General features: G+C 51.9%; 1 protein-coding gene across 1 annotated transcript; it reads right to left on the reverse strand.

Moving 5' to 3' along the window:
- Positions 1 to 250: 250 nt before the first annotated feature.
- SLC12A5 (solute carrier family 12 member 5) lies at positions 251 to 22,232 on the reverse strand. Its single transcript, XM_077766509.1, has 25 exons — positions 22,162 to 22,232; positions 21,745 to 21,876; positions 21,303 to 21,449; positions 19,837 to 19,891; positions 19,224 to 19,354; positions 17,194 to 17,435; positions 16,271 to 16,482; positions 14,025 to 14,195; positions 13,624 to 13,722; positions 13,414 to 13,471; positions 11,414 to 11,588; positions 10,674 to 10,792; positions 10,259 to 10,357; positions 9,181 to 9,300; positions 8,816 to 8,920; positions 7,388 to 7,556; positions 5,378 to 5,573; positions 4,326 to 4,495; positions 3,824 to 3,955; positions 2,832 to 2,939; positions 1,605 to 1,727; positions 1,315 to 1,514; positions 956 to 970; positions 580 to 713; positions 251 to 375 (listed from the first exon to the last, which is right to left on the reverse strand). Exons 1-25 carry the CDS (start codon positions 22,174 to 22,176, stop codon positions 284 to 286), a joined length of 3,219 nt encoding a protein of 1,072 aa, XP_077622635.1. The 5' UTR covers positions 22,177 to 22,232; the 3' UTR covers positions 251 to 283.
- Positions 22,233 to 22,296: the final 64 nt, after the last annotated feature.

Consider the following 22,296-nt stretch of genomic DNA (forward strand, 5'->3'; position numbering starts at 1 on the left):
AGGCGGGGTGAGGCCGGGCCCGCAGAGCGACGCGCCAACGGGGCGCTCGGGCTCCGGCCTCCGCGCGGGGCGGTCCCCTCCGAGTCAGCCCCGAGCGGCGTGGCCTCCGGGCTTCAGGCAGCGGGGAAAGGGGCCAGGGCGCGGGCACAGGGTCTGTATGTAAACGGTGACAGCGGCGGGGGGCGCGGCGAGGGCTCCGGGGCCGCCGGCCGGGGGCGCCCGGGNCGAGGGCTCCGGTGCCGCCGGCCGGGCGCGCTCGGGCCCGGGTGGCCGGTCCTGGCTCTCAGGAGTAGATGGTGATGACCTCGCGGCCGCCGCCGCGGACCAGCATCACCCGGTCCAGGCGCTCGGTGAGGACCTCGAGAAACTCCATGTCTGAGCGCCAGTCAAGGAGAAAAACCATCCCCTTCCCTCTGACGGAGTGGGGGGCGCGATCGGGCGCCAGGGAACCGCGGGCCCGTCCCGGGTCTGAGGTTCCGGAAGCAGGAACGCCTGGGCTCTTCCATCCCAGGACTAGGGCCCCGTTTCCCCCTGACGTCCGCCTCCCTCCCGCACGCCCCACTTTAGGGTCCTGGATACAATTTTCGTCACCGTTGCGGTTGCGGGGAGGTCCAGGCATGTTGAGCAAAACCAGCTTGGCCTCCCGGGATTTCTTCACGATGACCTCGTTCAGCCGCACGGCCGTGTGCATGCGCCGCACGTTGGACTGGTTCCTGCGGGAGGCAGGGGGGCGGAGGGCGAGTGAGCCGGGACCCCGGGAGCAGGACCCAGTGCCCTTCCGGCCCCAGGCGCACTGGGCCCCTGGCACCTGGTCAACCCCAGAACTCTCCAAGGTGGGCTATTCAGAGACACCAAGCGGCCAGGGGCCCACACCAAGGGTTCATGATAGAGGAGAGCAGGGACCCTGGCCAACCCAGCAGAGAGAATTTAAAAAAAAAAATCCTGAAGCACTTACAAATTCTCCCACTCCCTTCAGGAAACACAAGAGAAGCAAAGAGAGGAAGAACAAGAGAGGGGTCAGAAGAAGAAGGAGAGACTGAGCATTTGGGCCACCATGCTCCCCCACCCCCACCCACTGCATGTTGGTCCCCGCTCTCCCAGCCATACCCCCTCACTTCACTGTGCACACCCGGGAGTGCTGACCCTTAGCAATCAGCCCAACCCCCAGGTCCTCAGATGGGGACGCCCAGACAAGGTCTGGGTGGGGTCTGCCGACCAGGACCTCCTCTGCTCATTTGCTCGGCCACGGGGAGCAGAGACCCTGCAGGCTCACCCCAGACCCCAGACCCCAGCCCGCAGCCCCCAGGCCCCTACGGCTTCATGCTGAAGAAGTCCTTGATGCCCTCGGAGGAGACGGGACTGGGGCCCTTATTCTTCTCTGCCACCGACTTGTCCTTGGTCCAGGTGAGATGCACCTTCTCTGGATCGGCCTCGCCCTCCCCCTCAGGCTCCTCCCCCGGGGACGGAGAGCTGCTGGGGCAGCTGGGAGCACTCTGGTCGTGGATGAGCTGCACCTGAGAGATGAACGAAGCGGCAGCACATGACTCCTCAGAGGCCCAAGCTTCTGCTCCCACTGGCTGCGGCCAAACCACCCAGCCACACACCTCCTCTTCTGGCTTCTCCTCACTGTCACCAGCCGACTCTTCCGGGACGTTGAGGCGGAGCCGAGTGTTGGCTGGATTCTTCCTCCGGATTGAGCCTCGAGACTCATCTGTGATACTCTGGATCTATGGAGTGACACAGGTTAGCACCAGCTCTGCTGGGAGTCACCACCCATGCCTTACAGACAGCTACCGCCAGAGCTGGTGTTCGGCCACAATGCATACTTTCAGGAACCGTACCAATTGTTAATATATAGCAACGCCTCCATACCAAATAGCTTTTGCCCTGCTGACCTGACCACTCCCACTCATCTGCAGAACCCCTGACCGCCCCACTGTCCAGCAAGCAAAGGGTTAACACTTGGCCCAGCTGGGCTCTATCTCAGCACTGTGGTCCAGTGTGGGTTCTGACTGGTTAGTGCACATGTCATTTCTTACATTGTTTACTGCCCCCCTGGACAACATCCTTGAGGCGCTCATCTTTCCCAGCTCAAAAAGTTACCCATCACTCATTCCCCTGAGGATCCATTAACCACAATCTGAGAAATATACTATCCACACCTGGGAGACGTCCTCAACCACGGTCTGTCACCCTCATTGATAAGATCCATTCCACAGGCAACCCCGTCACCTGCCCCCAAGAGCTCTTCAGTCCCCAGTCCCAGAGTACCGTCGCTCGTTTCACCAAGGAGGTGGGCTTTCATCCCCACTCCAGTGGTCCACATTACTCACACCTGGGAGATCTTACACCCATAACCCATGGGTGGCTCATCGTCATTACCCCTGAGAACGCATCAACCATACCCTAGAAGGTGTGCCCCCCAACTCCCACCATCAGCTCTATCCCTAAATATCCATCTGTTACCCACTCTCCCAGGGTCTATCACATGATGGCTTATCCCCCACACTCATGAGCCCACGCCCATGAGGAATCATCATCCATATATATTTAGCTTCCACAATTCTCCCTTGGGCCCCAGAAGTCACATACAGAGGAAAATCTGTCACCTGTGCCAAACCCCTCTGCATCCTGGCTGGCAGCCTTGGTAGGCGTGGTGTACCCCTGCTGCTAGGGAGATGGGGTTGAGGGGGATAAGGGCGATAAGTGACGCTCTAGGCTGAAGGCGGTGCCAATGGCCAGGAGTGTGAAACTTGGCCCCTCCCTAACCTGTGCAGACCCAGAGCTGGCGGCAGCTAGAGGCTCTCCAAGCCCAGCCAGGGCAATCTCACCTCCCGCTCTCGCTCATTCTTGGTTAAATGCATCTGTTTGAGGATCTGGGAACGCTGCTCCATCACCAATGTCTTCTCGTAGGTGTAAGCCGAGATATCGCTTTCATGCTGTGGGCGGGCAGGGATGGGGGTGGGAGTGACAGGGGCAAGGGAGGAAAGCATGAGCTCAGGTGCAAGGCCAAGGGAAGGGAGGCGGACCCCCTTCCTTCTGCCAGCCTAGGGCTTTTCTATCTAATGACCTAGTTTAACCAATAGCTGTGGGAGGCAAGGACGAAGCAGAGGACAGTGCTCTTTGAAGACAATGCTGCTCATTCCCTCCTCAGCCCAGCACAGGACCAGGCGTATGAATGGGTGAATTAATGAATGAGCAGATTAATTAATTACCTGGGTGAATGGAGAAGGGGAAGAAATTTTAAAGGGACAAAGTGATGAATGAATACATATATGGATGAATGGGTAGTTGAGTGAGTGAATACATTAATGAATACACAGAGGGATGGGTGGATGGGTAAATAAACCGAGGGGAACGGATGGATGGGAGGCCATGCAGTGTAATCTCTAGGGGCCTGGACTCTGAAGCCAGCCCGCCAGGGTCTGCATCCTGGCTTTGCCATTTAGTTGTACTGTTGAGCAAATTAACCTTTCCGTGCTTCAACTTCCTAATTTATAAAAAGGCAATGCTAATAATTATATCCGTTTCATCGGTTGTTGTGAGAATTAATATAAATACAGGGCATGAGACAGTGCCTTACATATAATGACATGGCTATTCTTGTAAAGGAGAGAGGGATGGACGGACGGATGGATGGACGGACGGACGGATAGCCAGACTCTTGGGTGACTACAAGAGAGTCTAAGAGGTAGATAAGCTGGGGAAGGGATCCAGAATCATAAGCTGATAGATTGGGGGTTGCCCCATTCAGTGCTAGGGCCAAGAAGAAAGAGGGCCGGGCAGGACTCCAAAACTTCCGGGGTGGCTCCCAGGTACTCACCATCTCCACGACCTCGACCTCCGCGGTGATACGTAAATGGTACAGAAAGGTGGTCAGGTCCTTCTTCATCTGGATGCTATTGTCGTCCATCTGGGCCACAGTGAAGATGCGCATCTTGCACTTCCGCCAGACCTGGAGGGTGAAGGAGACCCAGAACAGTCCAGCCCGGATGCAGTGAGAAAATTCAAGGCCAGAACCTAGAGAGGGCCCTGTCCCTCACCCTTCCCACTCACCTTCCCACGCACATACATGCGGACCTGAAATCCTCTACCTCGGTGGCCACTCCCTACAAACCCACTGCCCTGCTTAGGTCAGAGCCCCATTAAAGTATCACTTGCAAGAGTTAAGCAGCGCTCTCCTTCACAAGGCAAGGACGCCTGCCAGGGGAGACACAGTCAGCTCCTAACATCGCAGGAGAAGGGAGGCGATCGGCGCCCTTTTCCAGGAGCCCTCAGGGAGGCTGGCCCTGGCCAGCGCCCATGAGCCACGCACACACACTCACCTTGTGGTGTCGCAGCAGGAAGGGCAGCAGCATGAGCATGCCACCGTCATGCACAATCCACCACACGTCGATGCTACCCTCGGAGAAGCGCTCGGGGTTCCCAGGGAACATGGACACGTTCTTGGTGACCAGCAGGGCCAGGTGACCAGCTGTGGTTTCCCGGACCAGCTCTGGGGAAGGCCAAGGAGAAGGCCGGATGGGAAAATAGTGACCCCGGCCCGTCCCTGCACCAAGGCTCCTGGCTCCCAGCGCCGCACCCGGCCTTGGCCTTGGCCTTGGCCTGAGTAGTCAGAAGACCAGCATCTACGTAGGTCTCATCACTTAGTTGTTGTTTGGATGTGGGCCTTGCTGAGCCTCGGTTTGCCCACCTGTCAAGTGGCAATAATACTACCCGCCTTTCGTAAGAATTTGGAGCTCTTTGGTGCAAGGCCTCATTTAACCTCCCACTGCCTTCTAACTATGATCCACCTAGAAAGGAGCCAGAATAGCCTGGAGTCAACAAGGCAGCTTCTAGGCATCCCAGCTATGTGACCTGGAGCAAACTCCTCAATCTCTCTGGGCCTCCGTTTCACACCAATAAAGTGGAGATAACACTGCGTAGCCCACACAGGACTGCTGAGAGAATACGAGGCTTAGAGAGAGGCTCAACTTGTCTGGCCCACAAAACACAGTCTATATATGTTCCTTGTTACAATACTCCCAGGGAATCTAGTGCTCAGAGACGGTGAGTCACTTGTGAACGATCACACAGCTTGGAAAGGCCGGAGGTGAGATCTAGACCCAGGCCTCTCTGACTTCACAGCTGTAGCTTTTTCCACTGCCTTCCACTGACTCTCCCCCAGGGCCGAGCCAGCTCCGCAGGGCCCAAGACTGTCTCCTTCACAGCTGAATCCCCAGCACCCAGCGCCGCGCCTGGCACATGGCCAGCTCTGAGCACCGACACCTGCGTGTGCCAAATCCACACTCATCACATCTGGGAAAGAGCTCCCGGGCCCAAGAGGGAGAACCCACAGCCCACCACTGCCCCCGCCCCTCCCCCCCTCCAGTGTTACCAATGAAGTTCCTCCATGTCTGATGATCTTGCTTCTGCCGCCAGTTACGGGGCCAGCCAACCAGCACGGTGTTGTGCTGCAGCCCACCGAGACCCCCGGACTGGATCAGATGCGACACGCCGTCCCGCAGGTTGGAGGAAATCACTACCTGGCAGAAGCCTTTCACTTTCTCTGCCTCCATCAGGCGCCGGATGGACTGGGAGACGGGGGAGGGGCGTGTCAGACAAGGATGGGCCTCGGGCTTCCCTTCCCCCTGTCTCTCCCCTTCATTGTCCCCATCTTCCCGAAGCTGAGCCCGGATCACGTCAGCCTCTGGCACCAGAATTGCGCCCGGCTCCCCATCACCTATAGCCCCATTCCTTGGTGATCTGGCAAAGCTGTCTGTGACCTTACCCCTTGCGACCGGCCGCCCTGCCATCACTGGCAAGCCCTCCACCACCCCTGGGACCCGCCCACCCATTGCTGGCCCAACTCAAATGTCACCTTCTCAGAAGCCACCCAGAGACCCAGACCAGAACAGAACTGGGCTCCTCTGCGTGCCCAGACCATTCGTTTCCAACAACTTTTAAAAGTTAGCGTAATGATAAGCATTTTAAATGCACGTTCAACCTGCACTATGAAGGCAGTGTTCTTACTAGTCTTATTTTATAGATGAGGAAGTTGAGGTTCAGAGAAATTAAGACTTGCTTAAGGCCACACAGCTAATGGGTATATTATTGTAGGAGTTCAACTCCAGGGCTCTGACTCTACCCCCCACACTCTAAACCACTACCCTGATGTCAAGCAGAGAGGGCTTCAACTCCTACCTCTGCTACCTCCTGGCTCTGCGACCTTAAGCAAATCACTTAACCTCTATGAGCCTCAGTTTCCCCATCTGTCATGCAGGAGTGACAGCTACCTCATTTAGGAACGGGCAGAATTACAAGACATGCTGTGGGTAAGGTATGGAAACACGCAACACAGTCTATTATTCTGATGATATGAACCCTAGTGAAGCATCTATCAACAGCGGGGAGGCTTGAGAGCCTTCTGGGTATGTTCTATCTTCCCACTAGCCCGTGAGCACCTTGAGGGCTGGGATCTGGTCTTATACATCCCCCATCTCCCCGTGCTAGCCCGCTGTCTGGTATGCAGCACATTCTCACCCACTCCATGTTGAAGGAAGCTGACCAGTGGAGGCCTCCAGCTCTGGGCCCTGACAGATTGGTGTGAACGGCCCAGTGAGGCAGAAACCGCAACTGTCACAAGCCATTAGGGGTACTTCTCCTCGTTTCGCCTCGCCTCACTCCGGCCCCCTTTCCTTTCTCCACAACTAGCCACAGCCCCAAGGGAAGAGAAGCCTGGATCGAAGACAGAACCCACTTCCTCTTCTACCCACCAGGTTCCAGACACCTGTTAGTGCTGCATAACACAGAAGCCGGCCACTCCTGCCCACGCTGGCCCTGTGCACTGCTCCGAGAGCACAGACCAGTGGACGCAGACAGAAGCAGACGACCCAGAGCCAGGGACCCAGGCCCAAATTCTGACTGTGCTTCCAGCCAGCTCTGTGACTTTCAGCAAGCTGCCTTCCCTCTCTGGGCCTGTTTCTTCCTGTACTAAATGTGGATACTCACACAGCCAACTCCATGTGGCACGGGGGGGTTGAAAGAATCAGAGATGTGAAGACGCTTTGAAAGATTTTTACTCTGGCAGGGTGAAGCCTGGAGCAGGAGTCAAGCAGTCCTAATTTGAGCTTGGTTTCTGTCCTTGGACAAATGACCTGACTTCTCTAAGCCTCAGTTTCCCTATCCATAAGATGGGGGCCTTTTGGCTCTGATGGTCCTTGGTTCTGAGAATTAGAGTCTAAGGAACTCACTCTCTGAGTCCTTAGATTCCTCTTCTAAGAAAGATGACAGAAAAGCCTGAGCTGCCTTTGGTCCCAAAGGTGGTAAGGAGGCAAAGTGTAAAGGTCAAGGACTGTCTTCCTGAGTGCCCTGTCCTTCCCCCCTTCGCACAAGGGACTCTTCTCACCTCTTCCGCCCGCTGGGCCTGGGGATGGTTGTCCAGAAAGGTGCCCTCGAGGACAGAGCCCACAATGGTCAGGCCCTTCCCTGCCTTCAGCTGAGAGGTCAGTGAGAGCAGCTGCGGATGTACCACATTCTGGTCTTGGTCCACCCGCACCAGCACCAGCAGCTGTGGCCTGAAAAGGATTCAAGGTCCTGTGATCCATTCAATACCTACCCAACTTCTACCCACCGTACACCACACACCCACACACCAAAACACCAGTGAGTTTACTAGCCTTCCATCCTCTATACCCCCACCCACCTCTACCCCCATCACCCATCCATCCACCTAAACACTCATCCATCCATTTCCTTGAATACCAACCCATCCAACCAGCTCCCCGCACATCCCTCCATCCGCCCACTTACCCATCTCACCGTCCACCTCACTTATCCATCCATCCATTCACCCACCCAGCCATTTTATCCTTCAGTCGCCCACTCACATCCATATTAATTTACCTATATATGCATTATTCACCTAATTATCTAACATCCACCTGCCACCGCCCATTCACACATTCATCTATTCACCAATCACCCTCCCATACATATGTACACTAAGCCATCTTCTCATCTATTTATCCATTCATTTCCTTTTTCATTTGGCCATCCCATCCATCCAACCAACCATCAGTTTAAGAGCATTCTCTGAGCACTCTGGGCCACACGCTGTGCCAAGCATTTAAGAATTCACAGACAAACAAAGCAAAGCCCTGGTCTCTGGAAGCCCCCGTTTATAGACATCAGCAAGTGCAAGCCAACAATGTCCTAGGCAGAGCTCAGAGTTCAGGCCTTACTCTCGGCAAAGTGACCTGAGGGAGACGAGTGAGGGCCGGGCTTGCAGAGCTATCGGCTAGGAAGCACGCGGGGCTGAGAGGCGGAGGCAAAGATTCTGCTTCCAGTTCTGCCTTCCGTGACCTCTGGGACCTTCTCTGGTCCCTGGCTTTCCCACGAATAAAGTGAAGAGATTGTTCTTATTCTAGAGATTTCTAGGAGCCCCTATAACTCTCAAAGTGAATGAATCCACCTCTCCCAGAGCAGATGCTACACGATATTACGTTTGTCTGTCTCTGTGTGTGTCTTTTCCATGGAACTGTTAGCTCACCGGGTCCCCATAGACTAGAAGGGGGCCCGGCACATATCATGCATTCACGCATGTTTTTAAACACAGGATGGGGTGAACGGAGGGATGAAGAGATGGTGGCTCAGCCTGACCCCGGGTGCCACGGGTGGGAAAGGTTCAGACTAGGCTGAGCAGAAGAGGAGAGGTTAAGGGCACACCCTTGTGGCAGGAGCACCGCTCAGCAAACAAAGCAGGCGAGGGAAGGTCAGACCCCGCCCCCTTCCTGTCCCTCCCCTGGGCCCCTCCCACGCGCACCTGGCCGCTTACCTCCAGTTCTTGGTATGTGGGGGCCCCTCCTCCAGGCGTAAGAGGGCGTACCGTGCAGCGCTGAGGGACAGGCCTCGGATCCCGTCGCCCCACTCCTTCTCTGCCCTGAGGGCCCAAGAGGATCAAGCAGAGCAGAAAGCCAGAGGTGTCAGGAAGAAGCCCGCTCACTGAGGTGGCTGCCCCAGGGCAAGGTGCAGCCATTTGGCCATCTCCTTTTCTCGAAGCCTCAGCCCCTCCCTCAACTCCTGTCCTTTATCTCCCAATCCCACCCCTATCACCCCTTCCCCTCCCCTCCAGCCCCAGCCTCTCCCCACACTTACCTCATCCCTACCCCCTTCCAGCCCTCCCCACTTCCCCGCACTTACCCGCGGTATTCAATATACTTGTAGATGAGCCCAGCAATGAGCATGGCCACCAGGGCGTAATACCAGGAGCAGATAAACATGAGGGCCAGACAGAGGCTCATGCCCAGGAAGGAGAGTGTCCTGGACAACGGGAGGAAGACCCAGCCTCTGAGCCCCAGCAGGACTGTCACCGGTGCCAGGGCTCAGACAACAAGAGTTAAATGGGGCAGGGCCCAAGCAAGAACTGGGAGGTCTAGGGAAGCTCAGGTCTGGAGGAACTCACACCATCATCTCCAAGAGCACCATGGGGATCTGGGACATTCTGGGTGAACGAGCAGCCACAGGGCGCCGCTCCATGTCCCACCCAACTCCTGAGTCAACACACTGCCTTGTCCCAGTGCCTTAGATCCTGCCACATCACTCTGCCAGATGGCATGTGAGGCAGGGGTCTCTGGAGAGAGTTGTAGGCAAGATCTCCTGGGAAGAGTGTGTCCCCAGGAGGAGGCGACGGGCAAAGCAGGAGCACTGAGATGGGAGTCAGGCAGCCTAGGTTCGAGTCCAGGTATGCCAGAGACTATCTGAGTGACCTCGGGCCACTCCCTTCCCCTGCTTGAGCCCATTTCCTTTCTGTAGACCAAGCATGGTCATTCCTGCCCTGTCTGCCCCATGGGCCTATCGTGAAGACGAAGGACCATAAAGTAAAATAATCAGAAGAGCCCCAGGCTCCACATAATAAGCATCTTCCATGCACGAAACTCTGTAACATTCACAAGGGCCCCCGAGGTCACTGAAGTTGTCTTCCCCATTTCACAGATGAGGACACTGAGGTTTCCTCCTCTAGACTGAAAGACATTGGGCATTACGGGCAGGGAAGGACTATAGCTGAGACTGTTCTCGACTGGGTTATGTTATTTGCGATTATAGGGAGACCCTCTCCAGAACCTTTCTCATGCTACTTGGGCTACAGAAGCTGGAGAAATGGGCTCCCTATTTAATCTGGGGGATCTTTAGTCCTTGGGGATGGGCTAGGGTGAGGTGGGGGTTGGGGTGGAGATAAGAGGGGTGTTGTGTTGGGCAGGGAAGGACACAGGGCACCCACCAGTGGTAATATCGAAAGCGTGGCCTCCAGTTGGGGGTCCTCAGCAGTGTCTGCACGGCACAGGCCAAGTTCACAAACATGTAACACATCAGGAAGAACCTAGAACACAGAAAGGCCCCAGGAGAGGCAGAGATGCAAAGGGAGGCAGAAACAGAAAGAGAAACACAAGAAAACAAAGGGGGGAAGAGGGTACGAAATTGAGGAGGTGCCCAGAGCACATTCCGGCACTTGGGAAGGGATTCAAAAGCCAAATCCCCTTTCAACACACCCTGATGCATGTAGGAATGAATCTCCATATAACAAAAGACAGGTTGTTACACTATTGGGTGGGCTATCCAGGAGGATCCCCGTAGAAAGACCACCCACCCCCACCGCACCCCCGAGCTGATGCGCAGGGCAAGAGGCCAGCACGCACATAGAGAGAATGGGAGCCACTTCGTCGAGGGATGCAATGAGGATGCCAATCTCACAGATGCAGGCAGTCAGGAGCAAGGCCCATGTTGGCTCTCCATTGGCTTTGCCGTGGCCAAAGACCTGGGAACAGAGCAACCATCATTGAGGCCTGAGATCTTAGGAACTTCATGTCTCTCTTCTCCAGTCTTGGGGACCAGTGCAATAAAGGCAGGAATCCCCTAACCAGTGAGGAAGTAGGGAGAGGATGCTGTATTTCTCACTCTTTAGGGATACCCAAGGGGATGCCAGTCTTTGGCTGTGTCTCTGCCACTCTGACATTGGTACCTCAGTTAATGAAGTCCAAATGATCCCTTAAGGGGAAAAGAAGCACGTGTAGGACACATGCAGAGCAGCTACAGGGGCCAGCAAGTGGCCATGACTGTGTGCTCCATAAATCGTTGTTGTTTTTTTAAGCACCACAGAGAGAGCCACACTTTTCTTGCCCTTTGGCTGCCTCCCTGCCTGATCACTCAGCTGAAGGAGGGCCGTTTGTTTCTCTTCTAAGAGCAGACAACTCTGCCCAAAGCGATAGCACTGACCATGGGCCAAATCCCAAATAAAGCACACCCATTCTTCTTATTCATAGTGCAGAGCAGAAGGGCCCTAGGAGGCCTTGACTCACTGGGTGGCCTCTCTGGGCAGTGGTGTGGCTGACTGGTGTAATGCATGGGCTGTTCTTCCCACACTCCATCCCCCACTGACCTGCAGGAAGGGCACTATGCCATCCCGGGAGATGGCCTGCAGCAGGCGCGGGGCCCCCGTGAGGCTCTGCAGCCCAGCCCCACAGGTGGAGAAGAAGGATCCGATGACGATGACCCAAGGGGATGGCCAGGCCAGTGTTCCCACCACCAGGTTGCCATTCACAGCTTCGCCAAACCTGGAAAGAAGCAGCAAGGGGACAGGAGATGCTGGGTGAGCAATGCCACCTGCATCTCCAGAACGTGTCTCCCACACCAACCCCAGGACCACCTATATGCCCATCATAGAACTAGGCTCTGTGGGAGCAAGTGAGGAGAGACAAAGCTCCTAATGTCCTGGGCACTTTCTGTCTGTGTGACCTTGGGTAAGTTGCCTCAGCTGTAAAATGAGAATCATTACAAAGCTATCTCTTATGATTGGACAAGATAAAAGGAACTAACACAGGTATTTTGCTTTGCACTATGCCTGGAACAAGACACTAATAGTGATTCTAGTAAATGGTCAATTGTGTAATATGTTAAGCTGGAAAAAATCTCTTAGCTTGTTAGAACCTGTGTCTCCATCTCAAAAATGGGGTTCCGGCCTCATCGTATGGTAATGGTATCTGATATGAGAAGCAAAGAAAAGTATTTTCTAACAGTGACACTATTTTAAATTGAATGATGCTGCCTCAGTAGGTAGTGGCTGGAGTGTGCAAGCAGAGGTGTGCCCCAATGGGCTGCTGCTGAAAGACTATAAGAATCAGATGAAGGGTTTTACTGCATGACTTGCTGAATCCCTGGCAGTTCTATGGAAGGTCTCTGATTAATTTTTTAATGTCCATTTATTTTTTGAGAGGGGGGAGGGGCACAGGGAGAGAGAGGGAAACACGGAATCCAAAGCAGCCTCCAGGCTCCAAGCTATCAGCGCAGAGCCTGACGTGGGGCTCGAACCCACAAACCATGAGATCACGACCTGAACCAAAGTCAGACGCTTAACCGACTGACCCACCCAGGTATCCCAAGGGAGGTCTCTGATTAAATGAAATGAGTGGAGATTAAGTTGCCCTAAAAGTGAATAAGTGTAATATATGCAAATTGTCCATTTGGCCAGGTCACCCCCCTGCTTAAAACCCTTCAGGGTTTCCCTATTTTTTTTATATATATAAAATAAAGCTCTAATTTCCTGGTATCAAAAACCAGGCTTCCAGAACTGGCTCCACTCTCTACCTTACAGTAGCCAGGAGAGCGCCATGGAAACTGACTTCTGTGACAAGACCTCCTACTTTACCCTGGTGGTGGCACGTGCCCACACCCTTCAAAAATGTAGGCTCCAGAAGCCCTGAATTTCTCACAGCTATAGGCACCCATGTGTGTGCTTGCGCGCGCACACGCACGCGCGCACACACACACACACTACTGTTTCTCTCCTCCACCTTTGTTCATGCTGTTCCCACCATCTAGAATGCCCTTCTCAATCCTAGTTACCTAAGTACTCTCTACTCAACATTTAAAGTGAGAAAGATAAATGGGAAAATGTGTATAAGGCACTTCCAGCATCACCTCCTCTTCCCCAACCCTCTGAAGACTGGATTGTAGCCTCTGGTGCACTACCAGAGCCCACTCCTCCTGCTCCACATTTCAAGTCTGTTGTTGGGAGTAGTTACCAGCTCCCAAAGAGCTCCTTCAGGACAAAAAGCATGTGTTATCTTTATTCTCCCCCAGAACTCTGGACAGCGACCAACATATAGACATCTAAGACATGTTAAATGGATTAATACATTTTAAAGCAAAAAAAAAAAAAGTAGCATTATCCTAAAAACAATGAGACACCATCCAAGCTTCTTGAGCTGGAGTGACAGGAAAAAGATAAAATATAAGGCGAGCTTGCGAGCAATCCCCTGTGACGTCCCTCCCACAAGTCCCCTTGCACAAACTCAACACTCTCTGTGGGGTCTGTTTCCCAGAATTTGGCCCCATATACCCACTACCCAGAACAGGATCAGCCCCAATTCCTTTACTTACTTGTCCCGCAGGACGACCCCCTCAATACAGGCCCCAAACAGAACAACAGAGCTGATGTCTGTAGCAGAGGTTGAAGGAGAATCCCCAGGATGACGTTCCCCTTTATGCTCCCAGGCCAGCTGGATGAAGCAGCAGCTTCAGCTTCCTGCCCCACCCCCCGCCACCAGCCCTCCCCACCCATGGTGGTCCTCGCCCAGCAGCGCAGGATACAGACAGCAGAGGTGGTGGCAATGGCCAAGATGGTGCCAGTGGGAATTGACTTCTGGGCATCCCGTAGGTCCCCGGAACGGTTAGAACCAGCCATGATCCCTGTGAACAGAGGAGCAGCTAGTACAGGGGCCACAGGAGATGAGAAAGAACAAGAAGAAAGGACACCAGCCTCGGAGCCAGGAAGTCTGGGATCTAGTCCTGGCATACTGACTGGTGCGAGAACTTGGGCACGTTATATAGCTTCTTCTGGCCTTAATTCCCACATCTGTGCAATGAAAACTGGATTTTGGCTTCTGCCCATGTGATGAGATTGCCGGACTTAGAAATTCCCCCACATCATCATTGACTCTCTCTACCCATCACTCTCAGGCAGAGTCCTCCCTCTCTGAGCTCCCCTTCACCTGTGACTGAGGGGAAGTAGATGCCAACCAGCAGGGTGAAGTAGGAGGTCATGTCGCTGAAGACATAAGGATGGTCCATGTCGATAGGGGCGCCATCTGCCAGGCCCACTGAGGGCATCCCACGTCTCTCCACAATCACCCCCTTGGTCAGGTAGGAGCTCCAGAGGTTCTCTGTGGGAGGAGATAGGATGCTTAGGAGGAATACCAGAAGTCAGGGTACCAGAGCTCCAGGGCCAGGAGATGGGGTGGGCAGAAAAAGAAGGGTCAAGGTCAACTACTTCTCACTCCTTCATGGCCTTGGCTCTAGTTTATTTCCACTGACATTCCCTAAGCTCCTGCTTTGGGTCAGGCCATGTGCAGAGGTTTGCACGTGAATCACATCTAGTCTTTGCCCCAAAGAGTCCAGTCTAGTGGAGTAAAAAGACACAGAAAGACCTATCTCAGACTGATTCAATATGTCCCAAACTGATCTCAACAGCCAGCCACCTCAAAACCAGCTCCTTTTTTTGTATCCCTTACCTCAGTAAACGGAGCGTCATTAATTCAGACAGATTTATATTGCCCTCAACTCTTCCCCTTCCCCATATCCATTTCAAAACCATCTCCAACTTCTCTACATTATCCCTTCTAAACATTTCTCAAATATGCCCCTCCTCTCTTTTCCAGGGTTTCCCCACTTCAGCCCTATTGACATTTGGGGCCAGATAGTTCCTTTTTTTTTTTTTTTAATTTTTAAAATTTATTTCTGAGAGAGAGAGAGGGAGAGACAGCATGAGCAGGGGAGGGTCAGAGAGAGAGGGAGACACAGAATGTGAAGCAGGCGCCAGGCTCTGAGCTAGCCATCAGCACAGAGCCCGACATGGGGCTCGAACCCACAAACCGTGTGATCATGACCTGAGCCGAAGTCGGACGCTTGGGGACCAGATAGTTCTTTGTTGTGGAAGGCTGTCCTACAGCACTGGAATGTTTAGCAAAATACTGGTTTCTGTGCATTAGACGCCAGTAACAATCATCTAGTTGTGATGGCCAAAAATGTCTTCAGACATTGCTACATGCCTCCTAGGGGGCAAAACAGCCCTTGGGGAGAACCACTGCCCCACTCCCACAGACATCACTCCATCGCTCTAGATCGGAAAACTATCATCTCTCACCTGGAGTCAGCATCAGCCTCCTCCTGGACCCCCTGCCTCTGTTCTCTCTCCCTTTACCTCATCCATATTAACAGCCAGAGTGAACCTTTAGAAATAACACTGGCCATGGGGTGCCTGGGTGGCTCAGTCGGTTAAGCGTCCGACTTCGGCTCAGGTCATGATCTCACGGTTCGTGGGTTCAAGCCCCGCATCAGGCTCTGTGCTGACAGCCAGCTCAGAGCCTGGAGCCTGCTTCAGATTCTGTATCTCCCTCTCTCTCTGACCCTCCCCTGCTCACACTGTCTTTCTCTCTCTCTCCCTCAGAAATAAATAAAACATTTTTAAAAAAAGAAAGAAAGAATACTAACCATTCCCAACCCTTACTCAAAACCCTTTGGCCCCCGTTACCCTCAGGACATGGTTCAAACACTTCAATATGGCTTCCAAGGCCTGCTACAATCTGGCTTATGCCACCCTCTCCAACATCATTTCTTGCCCCTCCTTCCTTTGTACTTTATGCCCCAGTCATACCAAATTATTTGTGGTTGGAAGGACACAATATGCTCTTCTCTGTCTGCATGCTTTCAGGCAAGCTGTTCTTCTGCCTTAATTCCTTTATTCCTCTAGAATAACTCAAAAGCTCTTATTTTTCCTTCAAAACCCTCCTCAGATGAGTCTAGGAAGCCTTGTCTTGCCCTCTTTTACACATGACCACTCCCTCCCCTGAGAGGTCTCTGTTCATTGAAGTCACATCAGCTCGTATTGTGATTTATTTTCTTATACATCTGTATCCACCATTGGATTCCTTGAAGCCAAGGACTGTGACTTATTTATGTCATGTTCCTGGTGCTTAGCACAGTGCTAGACACCAAGTAGATGCTTAGTTAATACTTGTCTAAACTGATGACTTTCTTTCCTATTAAGTATTAAGATACTTGAAGGCCCCCTTTCATCTCTATTCCTCCGTGATGCCAAGGACAGATGGCCCAGAGTAGGTGCTCAATTAAAACTGATTGAATTGAAGTGAATCCCAAGTAGAGTTCCTTAATCCTGACTGTTTAACCCACAATCCCTGTAGTGTTCCCTGGACACCAGCCCTCTTCCCTCCCCCCAGACCTTTGATGAGGCCACTGGCAGCGCCAGGGATGCCCTGGATCTCCGTGACATTGTTTCGGGTGAAGTACTCATCACAGGTGGCGTTGAGGAAACGGGAGGAACAGAAAAGGCCCCAGAGCCGTGTGGTCACCGTCTCATTTCCTTCCCAAGCCAGCTTGGCACAGACATCAAAGCCATGGCGAGACAGTGTGCGGTTCCCCAGGAGGCAGATCCTAGGGAGAGCAACAAGGGAGGAAGATGGGGGAGGGACATAACCTTGCCTTGGCTTCACAATAGAAGCACCAGGGGAGCTCTGAAAACACAGATCTCAGGGCCCCATATTCAGAGATCCTGATTTAATTGGGATGGAGCCCAGAATCGGTGTTTTTTCGAAGTTCCCCCAAGTGATTTTAATATGCAGCCACAGCAAAAACCAGGACTTTAGTGCAATGCTATATTTCAGCACCATGGACAACAGTCAACAGTCCTGGGCTCTGGGATGTAAAGGAACCGCGAGGTAGGACCCACAAAGATCTGAGACTCTAGACCCTCTCTTCTGTGACCTTACCCGCAATACAGAAGGCATCCAACACTAATAAGCTGTCTTATTCCAGGAAGTTGTCCCCTGCCAGGAAATGCTTCCCTAACACAGAGTCATCCCTTCAGAAATAATCCCACTTGGTTCTTCCAAAGTCTGCCCCACCAGCGAGGAATTGGCCCTCACAAGGAACACTCTGCCCACCTCCAGAAACATTATCCCACCCTGTAGAGATTTCCTCCAAACCACGAGAGATTTTACTTCCCAAGGGAGGTTGCTCTGAATCCACAATGACTCAGATTCTGAGAGATGAGGAGAGCGAGGTTGGCAGAGACTAGTGTCACAGACCCTGAAACCTAACCATGGAGGAGGAGGGATGCCGTAGGTTCAGAGCAACAGCACTTACGGGAAGTTGGGTGGGTCAAAGGCAGATTTGATGACCCCAGCATAGATGGCCAGGATGGAGAGGATGACACAACCCAGGAAGACAAGGGCAAACTTGTTGACATACTTGACGCCCACAAATACCACAGTGGCCATGCAAGTGAGCACACAGGTGCCATACACACGCATATTGTTCAACATGGCAGCTGCCTCCCCGCTGGCATCTTCTGCCTTAAAAATGGCCATAGCTGGGAAGAGGTAAGCCTGTGGAAAGAGGGCAAGGAGGTCAGGTGAGTGATACAGCAATAACCAACTAAGAATCACCCCCCAAGGTTATAACCTGAAGTGCAGGAAGAGCTTTGGAAAAAAATATGCTCATCACAGCTTATTTACAGTAGTCTGAGACTGGTAATGACATCCAATGATAAGAGGAAGTGTGATCATCTTTATTCTTTTTATTAAATATTTTATTTATTTCTGAGAGAGACACAGTGTGAGCTGGGGAGGGTCAGAGAGAGAGAGGGAAATACAGAATCTGAAGCAGGCTCCAGGCTCTGAGCTAGCTGTCAGCACAGAGCCTGACATGGGGCTCGAACCCACAAACCTTGAGATCATGACCTGAGCTGAAATTGGATGCTTAACCGACTGAGCCACCCAGGCACCCCTGATCATCTTTATTCTTATTGCATATTTGTATTTTCTAAAATTTCCATACTAAATATTAATATGTTTATATTCTTAGAAAATAAGAATATATTTTTATGTGAATATATGTTTATTTTCACTTGTAAATGATATTTACAAAGGGAGTTTCTAGTTATTTAGGGAAATCTATGGCGTCTATTTTACAAAGACAGAATATAATTTCTCATGGTAAAAAAAATAGAAGGAAATACACCAAAATGTTAATGGTGATTTTCTTCAGGCAGTTGTTATTTCCTTTTTCACACTCTTTGACATTTTTCCAATTTTGTGCGTTTGGCAGAATTGCCTTTATAATAATTTTTAAATTATTTTTTAAAGTCATGGAGATCTATTATTATTCTCTCATAATTTGATTCCTTGGGTCTTGTATTCCCCATCCATCCTCCCTGTCCCCATACTCTTCCGTTCTGTCCCCAAAACAAAAGCTGCATCAAGTTCAAGTTCTCCAAGACAGTGTGGTAGAGTGGACAAATACTGGTTTGGGGGGTCAGAAAGGCACAGGTTCCCTTGCATACATTCCTTAAATTCCCTAAGCCCTGCTTTCCTCATCTATAAAATGGGGACATTATCTAACTCATGGAACGGTTGTAAGGATAAACTAAAATGATACATTGCAGGCCGTGGAGCCTGGATAAGGTAGGGGCTTGGGAAATGTCAGCTCCACTGTCTACATCCCAGGAACCTCTCCTCAGCTCCCAACTCTTCCTGGAAGGGCAGGGAGAGCCGAGACTCACATCACCAGCCTCTCCTTCAAACACTTCCCAGAATCCTGATTTCTTCTCATCAGTCACAACTCCTAACAGGTCTCTTTACTCAGCCCCCTCACATTCTTCTTCTCTCTTGCAACCCACTGGTCATCTGCCCTGCACAATTAACATTCATAGAGAAACCAGTACAGTCTCAGGCACGTGGTAGGGCAATCACAAGATATAGCTATTGTGTGACATTACTTTTGTTATTTCTACCACTCTTTACTGTTATCAACCCACCTCTGCCGCTTGATAGCTGAGTGACCTTGAGCAAGTCATGTCACCTCTCTGAGATTCTCATTTGTAAAATGGGCATAATAATACTTAATCCTTATGAGGATTCAAGATAATGACTGTAAAGCAATTGGAACTCTGCTGAGAGCACAGTGGGTGCCTGATGAATGACAGCTGTTCACGTTACGTAATTACTGTATCTTGTCTCCCCAACTAGACTGTGAATTCTTTAAAGATAGACCCACATCTGATTTCCCTTTGGCCTCACTGAGTGGCTTGGACCTCTCCCTAGGAGGTGTCCAGGGAGCATTGGTTAACTGATTGACAGCCTGGGGCCCCACACCTCCTCCTCAGCCCCTCTCACCAGCAGGATTTCGATGGTGCCCAGGATGTACATGGCTCCAGCAAAAGTAGTGCCCAGGTAGAAGCAGAGGCCCACGGCGCCCCCAAATTCTGGGCCCAGAGACCTGGAAATCATGTAGTAGGAGCCACCAGCTGCAGAAAGAACCTAATGTCAGTGAGAAGTTCGAGGGACACTGGGCTGCCATTGGGGGTAAGGGAACTCTGGGAAAGGGGTTGTTCTGTGCCTCACAGTTTACAGGCTACAACCCTAGGACTGGTGAGGGACTCAGCGAGCCACTCTGAGTGGATTTTGCAGCACTAATTACCATGTTGCTAATTACCCCTCTAAGGAGGTCATGGCTCAGAAAAATAGGATGACAGAGAGGAGGGTCTCAGGCAAAGGGAGATCTTGCATTGCCCTGTTCAACTCCATCAACCGTCTCCCTCCCTTCCCCTTAATACCACTGTCCCCACCTACTCCACAAACATCATAGCCCAGCCCCCAGGTCTGCAATATTGCCTCTCTTAGGCCTGATGGCCCCCAAAGCCTATGGCCCTGTCCCTCCTTCCAACTATCTGGCCCCCCCTCCTGACCATCTGGGCCCCTTTCCCCTCCAAAAATCCCCATCACATACCAGGTACAACACCATTGGTTGCAATTGCACTCATGGAGATGGCCGTGAGCATGGTCTGTGAGGATAGAGATCATCAGAGGGGCAGCTAGGGTAGGGGCCGCAGTGCCCTGGGTCAGGGCCAAACCTTATACCCTATAAACACCTGCCAAACCCACAAGTCCTTGCTGAGCTTCTCCCTGGTCCTGTTCCAACTTCTACTGCTGCCAAGTCCTTCTTGTCAAGAAAACCTCTTATTCACCACTCACACGGAGGGAGCACAAGCTATAGCAATCTGGAAATCCCAGCTTGGCCTCTGACCAGCTGTCTGACCTGGGACAAGTCACTTCACTTCTCTAAGCCTCAGTTTCTTCATCTATAAAATAGGTGTACTGTATTTCTGCCTAAATGCATAAGCTGAATCTGGTCATGAGGAGATACCTGACAAACCTAGATGGAAGGGCATTATACAAACTCTTCAAAAGTGTCAATGTCATGCAAGACAAAGAAAGAGCAGCTGTTACAGATTAACGGAGGCTAAAATCATGATCTCAAAAATGAGTAGAAACATGATTTTGAATTTTCTTCAGTTATTGAGGACATGATTGGGACAATTGGCAAAATCTGAATAAGGCCTGCAGATAAAACATTATTAATGTGTTACTATTAAGACATTATTAACGTATCAGTGTTAGCCTCCTGCTTCTGATCATTGTACTGTGGTTACGTAAGGGAATGTCCTCATTTTTAGTAAACACACGCTGAAGGATTTAGGATAAAGAGGCATCATGTCTGCAACTTGCTCTCAATTCAGAGGGAAAAAGGTACTTACAGACAGGATGGAATGAATACGATAATATGTTAACATTTGGGAGTCTGGTGAAAGGGATTTTTGTTCTATTCTTGCAAATTTTCTGTATGTCTGAAATTATTTGAAAATAAAACGTTAAAAAGAAATAAAATAGGTGTACTACCATCAGCACCGGCCACCTCACATGCAGAGGTGGCTCAAGGGTCATGTGTGAAGGTTTGTAAACATGATGAGAAGTAGGTTGTTTAGTGAATATTTGATTTTTTAGGGAGGATGGAAGAGATTCTATTACAAAGCTGTTCGTAACACATAATCCCATTTCCTGTGAGTCTGGGCCTACGAAAATGTTCACCACTGGGGTTTTCCAGGTGAATCTGATTTCCTTCTGTACACCTAGCTTTTTCATCAATGAATCTGCATTCCTTGTGTAATTATACGCACAGTCATTCACACACACACACACACACATACTCACACACTCACACACATACAAACACGATCCAGGTGAAACCTGGTTAGTGGCCATCGGGGACCAGCAAGAAGGACCAGTCAGACCTAATTTACTCTCAAAGATCATACGCAGTGATTCCTATAAAAAGCTCAGGTCTCATCCTTCCCCTCCCCCTCCCCCACCCCTGGTTCCTGGTCTGCCCCAAAGGGAGAAGCAGATGTCACTCACACAGGAGCAGCAGATGAAGACCATGCAGAAGGCTTCCATGATGCCTGCGATGCCCACCACCCAAGTGAGCCGCAGGAAGAGGATGACACCAAAGATGTTCTGCAGGCATGGTAGGTACACGCCCATGAAGGTGCCCATGCGCGGGGCCTGCCGGGGAAGCCAGCATCAGTTTCCGCAGCCTGTAGTCACTATGAACACCCCAAGCTCCCTACTTTCCATCCCCTCTCCCTTCCTTTCTCCATCCCCAGCCCTTCATACCTCTTCCCTCTGGTTCTTACTCTCCCTTCCCTCTCCTCCCTTCACCTCTATCCCTTCCTCACCCTCAGCCCCAACTCCTATCCCTCTGCCTCCATCATCCATCAACTGACTCTCTTTTGGCCCCCACCCTTTTGCCCCTCCACCCCCTCTTCCAGCCCCATCCGTTTTCCCCCAAGGCCCTCACCTGCACTGGCTTCTTTTTTCCACCCTCATTGTTTTCTGCCTCTTCATGCTCCTTACTTCCCTGGGGCAGGTTGGTGTAGTTGGCCAGGCCACTGAGCAGGGAGGACACCATGGGGCTGGTGTCCATCTCCTCCTGGGGAGGTGAGGGTGGCAGTGTTAGGACACAAAGGCCCAGGAAGGGAGAGGCGAGCTACATAGTAGGAGGCAGAGAGAGATGGGGGTGAGTAAGGCAAACCACTGGGGGTGGGATGAGATGGGGAAGGAGGAGGAATAAGCACAGAGAGCAGGGAAAGTGGATGCGGGATAAGGAGAGGGAGAGGCAGGGGTAAAGGGAAGGCAAAGGCGGACCCGAGGAGGACACTGTTCCTGAGGGAGGCAGTGGTGGATGAATGGGGTGTCACACACGCCAGCAACCCACCTCAAACAGGGCCATATTCTTGCCGTCATATTCCCTTCCCTTCTCTGTGTCAGTGCTGTTGATGAAGGGGCTGCTCTCCTTGGGGTTGCCATCACCTGAGAAGGCAGAGGGGTCAGGGGTCTGGCAGCAATGGGT

Source organism: Crocuta crocuta, unplaced genomic scaffold, assembly GCF_008692635.1.
Source record: "Crocuta crocuta isolate KB4526 unplaced genomic scaffold, BGI_CrCroc_1.0 scaffold71, whole genome shotgun sequence".
Classification (NCBI taxonomy): Eukaryota; Metazoa; Chordata; class Mammalia; order Carnivora; family Hyaenidae; genus Crocuta; species Crocuta crocuta.

Coding starts and splice junctions, on each gene's coding strand:
- SLC12A5 (XM_077766509.1), bottom strand. Junction 19,892..21,302: donor TCTTCATCTGCTGCTCCTGT/GTGAGTGACATC, acceptor CTATCCTCACAG/ACCATGCTCACGGCCATCTC. Junction 1,728..2,831: donor AGAATGAGCGAGAGCGGGAG/GTGAGATTGCCC, acceptor GTCACTCCATAG/ATCCAGAGTATCACAGATGA.